Source organism: Syngnathoides biaculeatus, chromosome 22 (assembly GCF_019802595.1).
Source record: "Syngnathoides biaculeatus isolate LvHL_M chromosome 22, ASM1980259v1, whole genome shotgun sequence".
Lineage (NCBI taxonomy): Eukaryota > Metazoa > Chordata > Actinopteri > Syngnathiformes > Syngnathidae > Syngnathoides > Syngnathoides biaculeatus.
Window position 1 is genome coordinate 8,219,001 of NC_084661.1, and position 14,416 is coordinate 8,233,416.

The following is a 14,416-nucleotide window of genomic DNA, read 5'->3' on the forward strand; positions in this document are numbered from 1 at the left end:
AAATATATTTTTTTGGAATAGGGTGCTCACCATCTCTCCAAACATGTCTCCGTTACAGCTGGTCTCATCTGGACTCAGCCCTGCTAACGAGCGTTCAGATGGCGAAGGAGACATGGGCGGGCTAGAGCTGGTGCTTCCAAAACGGATAACTCGACCGGGAAAAGCCTGAGCCAGTGGGGATAGTGCTACCTTAAACCCTCCCTCAGCCTGTTGTGGGTCCGTGCCGGCAGTTGGAGTGGTGTTAGCTGCAGAGGCTGCACTCTGCTGGATGGGTTGCAAAGCGCCATTTTTCGAGACTGCCACAAGGCTGCCGTTTTGCTCTTGGTAGTTGCGGAGCCTCTCGATGAGATCATTCTTGGTGCCAGAGACAGTCAAACCTCGCAATTTAAGTTCTTGTTTTAACTCGGCGACCTGGAACAAGAGAGTGATACAAGGACATTACGTAAAGTGAAAGAAATGCTACAAAACACAGCTTTTACAAACAAATTAAAGATTAAGTTTTGATTGACACTTCCATAGACATTCATTCAAGATTTTTTCTCATTCTGGTTTCAGTGGGGTGGCACTGTGGCTCGGCTGCTAAAGCGTTGCCCTCACAGTTCTGAGGTCTCGGGTTCAATCCCTGCCTCTGTGGAGTTTGCATGTTCTCCATGTGCCTGCTTGGGTTTTCTCCGAGCACCGCGGTTTTCTCCCACATCACAAAAACATGCTACATTAATTGGACACTCTAAATTGCCCCTAGGTCTGATTGTGACTGCGACTGTTTGTCTCGATGTGCCCTGTGATTGGCTGGCGACCAGTTCTGGGTGTAGCCCGGCTCCTGCCTGTTGACAGCTGGGATAGGCTCCAGCACTCCCCGTGACCCACGTGAGGATCAGCGGCTAAGAAAATGGATGAATGGATGGTTTCAGTGTGCAGTGGTGTCAAATGGCTCTGAATCATACAAAGTAGTATTAACATTGTTGATGCTGTCATGTAGCTAAATTGAGTCAAAATCTAAGAAACAGCATAAATAAAACTGATACTTAAGAATATTTCACTTACAACAGAAGTATGTTTGTTCTTATTTGGAGAAGAATTCCTTGTGTGTTTTTACACACTTGGCCATGAAAGCTGATTCTGATTTTAATAGTTCGTTGATACTTAACTGCAATCATCTGCTCTTGATACATTTTACTTTCATATTCTTGGTTATTTACCTTGAACTCATCCAGATTGGCAGGCAATGTGGTCGGTTTGGCCCCTCCCACTGAAGTTTGGCTTGGACGTGCATTCCCACTCGTCGGAGTTGCATTGATGTTGGTGGTCGTGGGAACATTGCGAGTGGGGGAAGGGCTGGGGTTCGTTGGGAGGGGCTGCTCTGGTGCTGGCCTGAATGCGAACACAAAATAAGTAGATGTAGTTGACACCCAGTTCTAAATATCGTTACACCCTGTTATCATAGCAGCCTTGTGAAAAATAATTGTCTTTGTCATAAATATTACTCGCATAGTGACACTGAACATCGACAACTACAGTCACCACGCGTAGCATGAGGCTAAACTGACAGATTTTAGCTTTTGTTACGCTAGACTTCAAGAGTAACAAAACACCAGATGATTAAGGTTGATGGAGGACAGAATATCTCAGTGTGGCTTGACACTCACTTGGGAGGTGCGGGCAGGATTGTGTGGTAGTTGTAGTGCTGTTGTTGCTGGTTGAGAATCTGCAGCTGCAAGAAGAGCTGCTGTTGCTGGAGGAGTTTGGCATAGGAAGAATCCATCAAAGGTGGACGCTCCTTGTCCGCCTTCTGGTCCGGAGGGATGTACTGGTGGTACTTCAACTTCTTCACCTGCATGCCATAGATAATGATTGTGAGTAGAAAACAAATGAACACTATTTGGCTGTGTTACAAGAACTTGCCGACCTTGGGTTTGTGGTCCTTTGCTTTCTTGGATCTCAGTGGAGGACGGTCAGAACTCATCTTACTGTGAGACTGTAAGAGAAATTGTGAGAATGAGAAGAGATCGTTACATCGGATAAAGTACTGAGTGTAAACCACAACTTTTTAGCTCTGTAGTGTAAACAAAGCTCATTTGTTGATTTTCCCAATTCCAGGACCTCTCTAGCCTGAGTTTCTTCTTGACTCACCAAAATCATGATTACTGCACATGATTTTATTTTTTTTGTTAGTGCTCCATGGTAAAGAGATGAAGACATGATGGCCACTTATACCTTGCAAAAGCAGTAATTTGGCAACATTAAAAACCTTCGACTCAAGATCAAGCTGCTTTCAAGCTCAGTTTTTTTTGGTTGTCAAAATTACGTTAGCACACCTGTGCAAATCTACATGCATCAATTTTTAATAAGACAATGACCAGCTGAGCCATGCCATTTCCTTTTATGAACTTAAATTGTTGAACATCTAAAATTGTAATTTTTTTTTAAGGCTTGTGTTCACATGCATGTTTGGGAAAGAAAAATATTTATATTTCTGTGAAAGTTATGCAAGTTAATGTCGTGAGTGGGTAGGAGGTTGGGTACTTGCTTTCAAAGCTTGTTTGGTATCAGGAGAAATACAACAAATCCCTCAAAACTTTGAAAGATATTATTGCCTTTTGCTTTTTCCACAAGCAGAGGGGAAAAACAAATTAAATCAGAATTTGTGGGGGTGGGAATTTTTTTTTTTTTTTTTAAGGGCCCATTGCCGAGCGATAGCTGCTTCCTTTCAACTCCAATGCTGGAGATAAAGACTTAAGTGGATTCAGTGAGCAGGATATTCAGTCTGGGCACTAGCAGTATTTTTGCTTCTGTGTTATTTGTGTTGTTTCCACTTGTTGATTTCTTTGTATAATGCTGGCAGTCTGTGTTTCCTCTCATATTTATATGTGGAATATGTATGGCTCAGATTTTTTTTATTCAGTTAGTTGCTACAGTTTGCATTCTTTGGGATCATCCATCCATCCATCCATCCATCCATCCATCCATCCATCCATCCATCCATCCATCCATCCATCCATTTTCTGACCTCCTTATCCTCACAAGGGTCGTGGGAGGGCCGGAGCCTATCCGAGCTATCTTCGGGCAGGAGCCGGGCTACACCCAGAACTGGTTGCCAGCCAATCGCAGGGCACATAGAGACAGACAACAGTCGCACTCAAAACCACACCTAAGGTCAATTTGGAGTCTCCAATTAATGCTTGTTTTTGGGATGTGGGAGGAAACTGGAATGCCTGGCGAAAACCCACGCAGGCATGGGGAGAACATGCAAACTCCACACAGCTGGTGCCGGGATTGAAAATCCAGTCCTCAGAACTGTGAGGCCAATGCTCTAACCAGTTACTCCCGTGTGCCGCCCTCTTTGCGCTCAAGAGACCGACATTTAAGTTTTATATTCACCTTGAGCTGCCCAAAGGATGTGCGGGAGGTTGCTATGGTCCCGTTTGCCACTTTCAGGGGTAGGGGTGAATCTGATCCGTTCATCCGGGGAGTGGGAAGAGGCTGTGGAGTGGGCTGTGAGACAAACTGAACAAAAACACAATATTTCACTTTTAAAATTATATACAGTCTTTTTGTTTACATTAGAATTTTCCCCCAGTATTAGTTTTTATTATGCTGTAGTACCTGTGTGGGGGACATGTCTCCATTCTGGGTGAGCACGTCTGAGGGCGACGACTGCGGGACAGCATTCACAGGTGAGTCGTGAATGGCAAGCTGGTCGGGTGAAAGAGCGTCACTGCTGTCCTCATCCAAAGACGAGCTCTCTCCTCCAGCTCCCTTTGGGGACTCTGTAACAAGCCAAATAAATCCACCGGTGTTATCAACACAATTGAGCCAGTCATTAACATGAGCAGTTTAACAGTAATTCTAACCAAGTGAGACACTCAAAATCGCTTCCAGATAATGACTTAAAAAATACAGAAGTTATACATGAATGTATTCACTATGATACATACCATGTTGAAAAACGAGGACATATTTCCACATAGCTTCTGTGAGATTTCTCTTGTGCTGTGTCACCTTTGGCATGAATGAAGTATGTACAACTATATAAGGAACTGTTTAAGTCACAGTAGTCCAAAGGAGAGGAGTGCAAATGTAGGAATTTGAACAGTAGTGGAAGAACAGCTAAAGCACAACAGCTACACACAACTGAAGGTGAGCAGATATTACTCTATTAATTCAGTATTCATTCAGTAATTAGTGTATTTGCTGCTATTCAACTTTTGGACACTGACATTAGGTCATATTTTTAGTTGTTTCTTCCCTGAACTAGCCCTACCCTGTCACAAATCATTTAAGTAATTTTGTGGTTTACTGCACACATGCACATAATTTTGTTTTGGCAGAGGCAATGTGGTGGAATGGTGGACAATGGATTAGCACATCCGTTATGCAGCTCTAAGGATCTGGGTTCAAATCCGAACTCGGAACAGGAGTTTGCACCTTCTCCTGCAAACCTGTCATGGGTTTTCTCCAGGTACTTTGGTTTCCTCCCACATTTCAAAAACATTCATGGTAGGTTGGATTGAAGACTCTTGCCAGGGGCGTGGACATGCTAATGCCTTGCAAGTGACTCCTCCTGACAGCGGCTCCTCACCTGCGCCTCATTGATGATAATTGTCATGTATTTCAACCTTGTGTGTTGTGTCTAAGTTGGCCAGTTTGTCGTGTGTGTGTGAGTGAGTGAGTTGCCGTGTTTCAGCGGTCTTGTGCCTCAAACTCATAGCCTTGTTTTCCAAGTTCCACATTATGCCTTGCCGTTACTTGACCCTCGTTTCATGTTTTTTGACCTTGACTACTGGTGAAAAATTCCTTCAGTTTTATTGACACATTCTGATTCAACAGCAAGAGAAAATATGTCCAAACATTTGAACTCATTGTGTTGTCAAGTTTGTCACAGAAGCAACTGTGTGATTATTCAAATGTAAATATGTTTGCCTGGTGTCAATTTAAAAAAACATTTGTGTACAGTTACCTGGTGGTGAGTTCTGATCAGGGCAAACCGACAGGATGTTCTTGTGCACCAGTTCAATGGGACCTGGCCTGTGCGAGATTTTGTCGTTAAGGTCGTCGGCCAGTCGCGCTCTCTTCAGTTGCAGCTGTTTGGCCTGCAGGGAGGGCTCTGCTGATGTCTCTGTAGAACAGAAATAAATGGGTAAGCTAGGAGTGAGCACAGGATAAAAAGTTCCTTGGAGGTTGGAGGGAACTTTCAATGAAATGCTTCCTTATCTGACTTATGCAGGGTACACACAGTGACAATCAAAGTCAACAATAGCCATATTATTCGATGTTTGTGAAAGATTATTCTGATTGATTACCCTCTGGTGTGCGTGTACTATGATTGCTCCTTGAAAACGTTAAACCTGTTTAATATTTACGAACACAAATCTTTCCATGACGGGAAACTAAATGACCTGAGGCTTGCACTGTTACCACGCAGAAATAGAGGAATTGAGTAAGATATCTTCAAAGTCATTCACCACAGTAATAAAAGATAAGAGTTTGCAACTATCGTGTTACAAGACAAGCCACAACTAACCCTATATTCTTCTATTTCTTCTTCTACAACAATGTTTTTCTTTGTATTTTCTAAAGCAGACCAGATGCTGTTATGCTGCCTCTCACAGTTTAGATTTGCCACTGCAAAGGATATTCTTATGGATCTCATGTGCTGCGTTGTAGCAGTAAGCATACTGTACACTTGTCCATTTTTTCCTCACCATGTGCTGGGTTTCAAATATGTTTAAATGTTGAAAATCGGTACATGTACCTCACCTGAACTTTGAGGTCTGTCAAAGTAGAGGTGTTTAGTTATGTGTTTAGTCATGAGTCACTTTTCATAGAATACTTTGCAGGAAAGCCTGAACTTTTATTTTGCATGCAACTGAAAAAAACGCGTATAATGTTTATGTTAAAATAAAATGATGGACCCTCACCCTCGAGAATGTGCATCCTGACCAGCTCAGAGCGCTCCGGACGACTCCGGATCTTTCTCTTGAGATAGTCTTCAGTCTGCCCGAAGAAACACACAAGAATAACCACCACAACCAGCACAGATCATGCGATGATGAGATTAGTTCAGTGGCAGATCTGTAATTTAATTTCTTTTTGGGGGGCAGGCAGGCAACAATGGCACCTTCTTTGCACAAAGTAGGGATTTATCCAAAGTACAGGCATCGAAGAGCAACAGAGCTTTTAAAAACTTAAATTCCTTGTAGCATGTAATTTTGTTATGCATTTATTTATTTAATACTTCTTTTCAGGGAATTAACTCACCCTTGCACGCTCCAGACTTCGCCGCTGTTCATGAAAGGCTGCCGGGCTCTTCAGCGCTGAAGGGTAATGAATGAATGAATGAAAACATAAAAAAAATACAACAAAACTCTAAAACACTGCACTGTCCCTTTGAGTGAATGGAAAATGTGACCAAGATGTTAATGGCTGAAGTGGTTAGAGAAGAGGAAGGTCAGAATTGTTATTCTCAACCACATGCTGCTGATGATGACGAGGCTGCATCTGGCGTGTGCAGGAGCATAAGCACAGCCTTCACTGACGTGGGCCACCTCGGCTTTTGGGCAAGGAAACAGTCAGTGTCTTTCCATCCATGTTTGAAGCGTGGCAAGCAATCACAAACTATGACTACAATCATAAACATCAAAGCTGATTGCTATGACTAAACATAACTCCTCTGCAGGTGTAGTACTAGTACCGCATTTATCCATTTTCCAGCCAAGATGAAAGTGAAATGGCGGTAAGTAAATACAAACGGCAAAAAAAAGATATCTGTAGTGTATTTTTAATGGGAAGCAAGGACTGACAGATTGATGGATTATCTGTTATGGGCTTTTGGGACGGAAGTATGTATAAGTGCATTACAAAATGAGAGAAGGAATTCTGAAAAATAGAGAGCCAGTTAAGTTAAACTGTTTAAATAAACTGAGAATTATATCAAAATTGTGATGCTAAAAAATAAAGATGTATATTTGGGGAAGGATATTGAAAAGACAGCGGCAGTTGGGAGTGTTGAAAGAGAGGTATCATCTGATTGGTCAAGGGCTGGTGAAATCCATGCCTGGGACACGTATGGTGTCGACATTGTAACCACGAGATGACACCCAGTGTGGGAGGGTGGGAGACATTCCTCGTGCCACAACTCCTGACATTCAAAGAGGGCCTACATACAAACTGTGATGTAACCGAAGCGTCAACATCACGACATTAACTGTATGTCGCTTATTCTGTCACAGTCACCGGGTAAATAACTCATTTAAGTGGGGAGTTAGTTCCAGACCACAATGGATTTGAAATACAACAGTGAATGTTTGACTGACGTTTGGATGGTCATCTTGCTTTTGCTATTAAGTTCTTGTACCATTTACTCATAATTTCATTGGTAAATGTCTTTGCCATGATAACTTTATTCATCCTTGTAGCTCTATAACTGTGCATCATTTGCACAATTGTTGTTGATCAGTATTACCACACTACTGGACACTTTATGTTGCTTGAAGAATCTCTATATTTGTGTTTGGGGCCCAAAAGTACATTTTACCACAGTGTCTTTTTTGTTTTAGTACCAGGGAGACTCCAACTACCAGAGACAAAGTATTTATATGTTTTAAAATACTTAAAGATATATGATTCTGATTAAAAGCCTTCACAAGAGAATGTCCGCTTTAGCAATTAACAAATTAGGCCAAATGAAGCAGATAAATGTCTGATGTTGAAGATATCTGGTGCAGTATTTACATGTGAAAGAATGCTGGCTGGCTATGTGGCACTAACCACCAAAGAGAACTGGTGCTACTGACCTTGGCTATTTTATTTTTATCTTATAATAGTCTTGTGTCATCCACAAGGTCAAGGCTATGAAGGAATTAATATTTACCCTAAAGCGGTCTACATATCATTGCCCACCTATTACACATTTTTATTTATTTTGTTTTTTTAAAAATCAAATTATTAACATCATAGCAGGGGGAGCAAGGGCCTCGGTCAAGACCACAGAGACAGTCATTAATGAGGTACTGAAGGCTGAAAGTTTCTTACTCACACATCCTACATGGAAAACCATGATTTCAGACCGTGGCTGAGCTGACAACTGAGCTGGATCCTACCGATAGGATCTAATAGGCTCTTGTCTCACAGTGAACTCTCAATGCCATGGCATGAAACATGTTTTGTTTCTGTGCACTTCACATGATCCTTACAGTGCAATGATTAAATAGAGCATTGCTCTACATGAGGATGCAGTCAAAATAGGGACTGTTTGTAGAATCTTAGCTTAAGCGAACATATATCACAAAGACACTATAGGTCTCCATTTATTTGCACATTCTATGCTGTATTCCACCTGGACAATTTAATGGGATTGGCAGCGGGCCTTGTCACATTAAATGGCTGCAGATAGATTTACTAACCCTACTAATGAATTCTGAGACAGACTAAAAGCCACTGCAGTGAATTGTTCAAGTTGGCTCAACTTCTATGCATCTTAGTTTTCCTTCTGTGAAAATTTACAGCGTCTAAATTCTACTATCACAAGTTTGAGAGTTACACGATCATACATCCTGTGCAGCTACATGTTTCTCTTTTAAAAATTGTACTCAACCATTACTGACATATCTGAAACAGGAAGTTGGATGCAGAAGAAGAGGAAGCGCTTCTAATGTAAGAAAACAGACTAGTTCATGAATTCAACGTATAACTAAGAATATAATTTTTGTTTCTATAATTTTCCTGTTTATAATTAAGAGCTGACATATATTAGGTACACTGAGGAGAGCAATTGAAGTGGATTGCTGTTTTACCAACTGCATCCTGCAGTCCATGTGCATACTCAGATGTGTCACTGCGTGCAATTGTACAAAAAATAAAAAAATGTACTGTCATTGCTAGATTTCTAGTAACGTTTTATTGCACAGTGACTGTTCTCACAATGTCTTTACGTCTCTCTTTATGTCTTAAAGTATTCTGTCAACTGACTGCTGTCATAAGAGAGCAGCTCCAACTACCGGAGACATATTCCTTGTGTATTTTTGACATACTTGGAAAAATAAAGATGGTTCTGATGGTCATTGAGGATCCAAGCGGCACTTTTTGAAAGGTTTTCCATCAGGCCTTCTTTGACAGTTTAGTCAACAGCATTAGGTGATGAGCAGCTTACAATGAGCATTTGCACACATGTGGCACTTACGTGGCATGATCCCTTGACTGACCAGCTCCTCTCGTGTGCGTCTCTGTTGGAGTTTGAGCTGGAGGACTGCATGGAGACAGAGGAGGTGAAGAAGGAGAGAAGAGGAAATCGGAGTCAGTCCGGTTAGATAGTGAAGTCGGGGAGGGAAAAAAATAAAGATGCAGCTGCTCGTTGTTTCTTATTGTCCTGCTTGTCATGAATCCATTATGCAGTTTTACATGAACAAAACACAGGAATCCAGATGCATTTGGAGTGACATAAAGAAGTCACATTTTCAAGCAGTCACTTCTTCCTCCCACTTGACCCCTTTGCGAGTTTTTTTTCCAATGCGACAAAAGGGGCGGGTATAAGGAGTGCATGAGTAGTGTACAACACACTTCCTCTTTCTTGTAGACCATTTAATTTTTTGGGGGGATTTGTGGGTATGGAAAGATGAGTGAATATTTAACCATACTATGGTTAAAGGTACAATAAAGCAAGATAAATCAGCAGAAGAACAAAGGAGAAATATGTTGGACGAAATTACACTGCAAGAGGTTAAGCATGAGGTCGATTGTGCCATGTTTTTTAAAACAGGAAGCACTTGTTACATAAGAGACTAAGAAAAACTTTTAGAGAACAAGACAGAGTACAACAGGCTCAATGATAGACAGTGTTTGACATCGCTGCCTAGAAAAACTTTGCATAATTATGCAGTCGAATTGAGAAAACTTTACATAATCAACATTACAAATACAGTGGAACTTTGGAAAAAAAAAAAAAAAAAAAAAAAAAAAAACCAAGATGATGACAATTTTAAACATGATAAACAGTACAGGAACAGAACACTCAGTACCACAGCTAAATTGATATATACGTTAAAAGATGAACTAAATGAATGTAAGAAGAATGTGAAGAAATCTGTGTGCATGTCATGAAAATTTTAGTTTTTAAGTTTTACTCTGCAGTGCTTAATGCCATATAGAAATGTGTTTGAAATCAGAGGTTCCACTGCATTGACAGAAATGTAGACGGTCCTCGACAGATATTAATCGCTGAATGAGATTGGTTAATTAAAACATTAGCATTAAAGAAAAGGAAAGCTGTAGAAAATTGCACAGTAAAAATCTCCACTTCTGCCAGTAGGGCTGCATCAACTACCGAAGACAAATTCCTCGTGTCGTTACATACTTGGCCAATGAAGCTGATTCTGATTCAACAGGGTCATGCAAACCTGTTGAATTATTCAATATCAATATTCAATAATTGCTGTCGCATTATTTTCTTTGCAACACAATGTGTGTTAATTAAGGAATAATATATATTAAGGCTATTTGAAGATCACACAAAGAATAAAAAAATGAAAGGGGAAAAAAAAACTGTGCCAAAAGTTGTATGTAATAGTCCAACAGCTAACATTGCATTACATTATACAACCTCTCTGCTTCCTGGAAAGAAATGGTTGTCTTCTCAAAAACAGATGTAACACAGTCCTTCACTTACTCTCGTTTTCTTTTCAGGTCACAGGATTTGAACATTATTGCAAATCAATAATTTCATCATGATTGCTTGGTTGCTGCGATATATATATATATATATATAAACACACACACCAGCTGTCCCTCCTAAAAGGGTACATGTGTGTGATGTTGAGCATAAATATATACCGTTAATTATATATACGCATATATACAAAAAGGCTTGCAAGCATGTCTTTATCAGTGGTTATGCCTGCTAGTTTGAGGACAAGTGCCACCTGTTACTTCACACTTAGAAAATGCCATTATTTGTACTGGTAAGGCCTGCTCACAGTCCTCGCTGTAGTGACTCTGATTTGCTCACTGTTCTGTTATGACAAGCGTCTGGCTGGCGACACTCCAAGGACCAAGAATTACCGTAAGCCTGTACAAGTAAATGTTCTTCCTCAACTCCAAAGCGTCACTGTTGAGCTCATCTTGTCTGTTTAATTTACAAATGTGCGCCCACTGCCTCTTTAGGGATCAGAGAAGCACATGAGATTCCCCTTCGAAGTAATAACATGTCAGTTCACATTCACAAATGTAAACACCGAAACCTAAACACAGCCACGCGCATTCAGTTATACTGTATGTCTGCAATTGTTCAGCAGTTCAGAGATTTATTGTCCCTAAGACGTAAACACACTTAAGAAACTCACGTGCTATCCGAGTGTGCCATGGTGAACTGAGTTAAGGGGAGGGTGCTGTTCTGCTTGGCACCTTCCTGAGAGGACATTTATTCTGGGAAAGAAAACCTTACACTTTTCTTCTACTCCATCCTGGCATCTCACTGCAGCCTTATCCCCTTTCCCACACACACGAAACACTCGATTTAATAACTTGACTGAACGAGTACTCACTGATCCACTCTTGTAGACCAGGACTTTAAGATTTGTCTTAACTTCATAAACAGCAATTCAGTGCACCAGTCTTCACAGTGGATTTAAGTAAAAGTTCTCTGGTCTTGACCTTTAACATCATTTCTCACTTTGACCTGCTGGGTATGTACACAGAGTCAGTGGTGGTATTAATACAGTATTTGCTAACCCAGGAAATCTCCATGGGAATACAGGATTACACCCTCCAGGATCAAACCAGGTTGAAGGGCCATTATGATTCATTTAAGACTTTACTGGGACACTAGCACACCACCAAATGGATACATTTATCAGAAAGGAAGGCAGGGTCAAAATACATCTTTTATATGAAGCAGGAGGAAACTACAATTTTATATGAACAAGAGTGATATTTTGTCCTGTATGGAGTGGTTCACTTAAAAACTGAACAAGTGGTGCACTATATTGTTCAAAAGTGCTTTAATCTCTCTTCGGGTGCATCCACTGACAAAGAGGAGCAGGACACTCACCTAACCTAGCCAAGATCTTGGTGGCTAGTTGGGAAGATCTGACTGCTTGTGTAGTCATGAAGATGATTTAAGAACTATCCCTCAGACCACACATGACCTAACCATAAACATGAGTAGAAGTTATCAAATGAACACAAAACAACGCTGTGTAATCCCTACACGGAATGGTCAAAAATAATGAGGATATCTTAAAAACAGAGTGAAACTATGGAGTCTAATCCCTGCAGCTACAACTTTTACTTGTTAGGGAAGACATTTCACAAGTTTTTAGAGTGTGTCTAGGGAAAGTTGTGTCCATTAATCCAGCATGGTTATCGTTATGGTTGAGATTTGGTTAGTCAACCAACACAACAAAACACAAAATTCAACAATATTTTTCTTAACTTTACTTTGAGCTGTAGGAGACAGTCATGATGGAAGTGAAAACTCCCTTCCCTAAACTGTTGCCACAAAGTTGAAAGCACAGAGTTATCTGAGATGTCTTGCCAAGATGAAAGTGTCAAGGGGAACCCGGTGTTCTAGATCAATAAAGGTTCATTACTTGAAAGCTGTGTTCAATGGGTGTTTCTGAGGTGGAAATGGGTACAAGCACAATGGCACAAAGAGTCAAATGTCTCATGGAGGTTTAAGTTAATATTAGTGTTAAAATATTGTATTTATAATGGTTGTGAATATCACTTTGTACCGGGCAAAAAAGTTGTGCAAACATCGCTACATTGGCATTGTTCTAAGCAAGCAAGACATTCAAGTTCTTACGGATTCTTCAGAACACGGAATTCATTTAGGAAAGTAAGCCAGTGAGCCACCAAGCAATTCAGTGATGTAGCAGCCAAGAAATTAAAGACATGGGACATGTTTAGACATACAGCATGGGAACATCAATGGATGACTATACAGTAATATAAGACTATTATTTTAGCTTTTAAAGTCCTACATCCAGAAATTTGTAGAGTTTGGTTCAATTAGATTATTTTTAAATTTACCTGACAAAAGATGCAAGGGTCCCCCCAAAATTTGATCAAACGCCATTTTAGAACCGATGCAGCCGTGTGCCACAGAAGGGTAGTATATGATTGTCTGGTATAGACAAACTGCTGACCATTGATTGGTTGACAGAAAAGTCAGTTCTGTGTTACAAACCAAAAATGCCATTTTACACACCCAGAGCAGGATGAAGCCAACGCGAGGTATACCACGCCACATATTGTGATGAACTTTGAGGATTACTTATTGAAATTGAGGCTAAAGACACACACAATGCATTTATAGTGACGTGAGCTAAATCTGCTTATTAGAAAAAGCAAGTTCAATAAAGGATGTGTAACTTGAGCAGTTTATACCTATAGCCATATATATCAAGATAACAGGTCATGTCTGTTGAAGCTATTTGTCAGGATATGATACAAAATTCCTGTTCCAATCATTCCCTATCCCGAGATAAGTCCTGTTAACTATAATCAAGCAAATACAGTACTAATGTTAAGACTGTCGACACACAAATCATATCAGATGTCCGGTACTTCTACTGACTGCATGCAGCAATGGATTGCCCACCTTCTTTCAGGTTGTGATACACTTGTCTATCATGAATCATCCTCATGCCTGCCTTCTCCATGTCATTGCCCATTGGAGGAGACCTCAATGGGGAGTGTTCAAAGGACAGACAATGGTTGGTGTCCAGCATAATCAGACAGAATGGAGATCAGTTAGTTTGTGGTAGTGGCAAACATTGAACTTAAAGGCCACCCTCCTCTTCTTTGACTTGACAAACCAGACCAATTGTCCCTGAAATTAGCAGTCTTTTTCCAAGGGAGAATATCAGACAAATGTTCTATAGAGGTCCAGAGCAATCCAGGGAAGAGCTCTAAAACTGGAAAGGAGGAACACTGCCGCTCCTCTTTCAATGCGTCGCTTCTGTATCAGTATAATCGATTGGTCTGCCTCAAAGCCTCACGCCTTCTTTCCCACTCTCTTTTCTGCAGTGTTGTCTGGCGAGTCACGACAGCGTTGCTCTGTGAATCTCCCCACCGGAGGATGTGGAAAAAAAATCCACAGGGTAATTCATTGGCAGGAAAAACAAGTAAGCCGCGGGAGGAAGCTGAACAGAGGCCAGTGGCAGGAGAACAGAGGATACCAGTGAGCCGAGCAGTTCCCAGTGAGACTGCCGTGATTGCAGCTCCTCCTGTATCTCAAGCGAGCATGTACACATGCATGCAGTAACACGCACATGCACACACACAAACAGTCACACACAAAGGCAAGGAGTGTTGCTGATAAACTTCTCCCACTCAGCTGTTGCCATTCATTCAGTGCTGCAAGCAGAGGCAGGCTGCTACTTACCAACCAACACACTGCTTGCACAAGAGAATCAAGCAC

The 14,416-nt window shown here is 41.0% G+C and overlaps 1 protein-coding gene across 5 annotated transcripts in view; it reads right to left on the reverse strand.

Annotated features, from left to right (window-relative positions):
• The window catches only part of mrtfab (myocardin related transcription factor Ab), a 58,032-nt gene that overhangs the window by 20,482 nt on the left and 23,134 nt on the right, over positions 1–14,416 (reverse strand). For all 5 annotated transcript variants that reach the window (XM_061810369.1, XM_061810371.1, XM_061810370.1 and 2 more), the window contains exons 4-13: positions 9,179–9,244; positions 6,259–6,314; positions 5,919–5,994; positions 4,958–5,116; positions 3,604–3,767; positions 3,379–3,504; positions 1,907–1,975; positions 1,647–1,831; positions 1,200–1,371; positions 31–411 (exon numbers count right to left, since the gene is read on the reverse strand). In XM_061810369.1, coding sequence (XP_061666353.1) covers positions 31–411; positions 1,200–1,371; positions 1,647–1,831; positions 1,907–1,975; positions 3,379–3,504; positions 3,604–3,767; positions 4,958–5,116; positions 5,919–5,994; positions 6,259–6,314; positions 9,179–9,244 — 1,454 coding nt within the window. The remainder of the gene's footprint in view (positions 1–30; positions 412–1,199; positions 1,372–1,646; positions 1,832–1,906; positions 1,976–3,378; positions 3,505–3,603; positions 3,768–4,957; positions 5,117–5,918; positions 5,995–6,258; positions 6,315–9,178; positions 9,245–14,416) is intronic.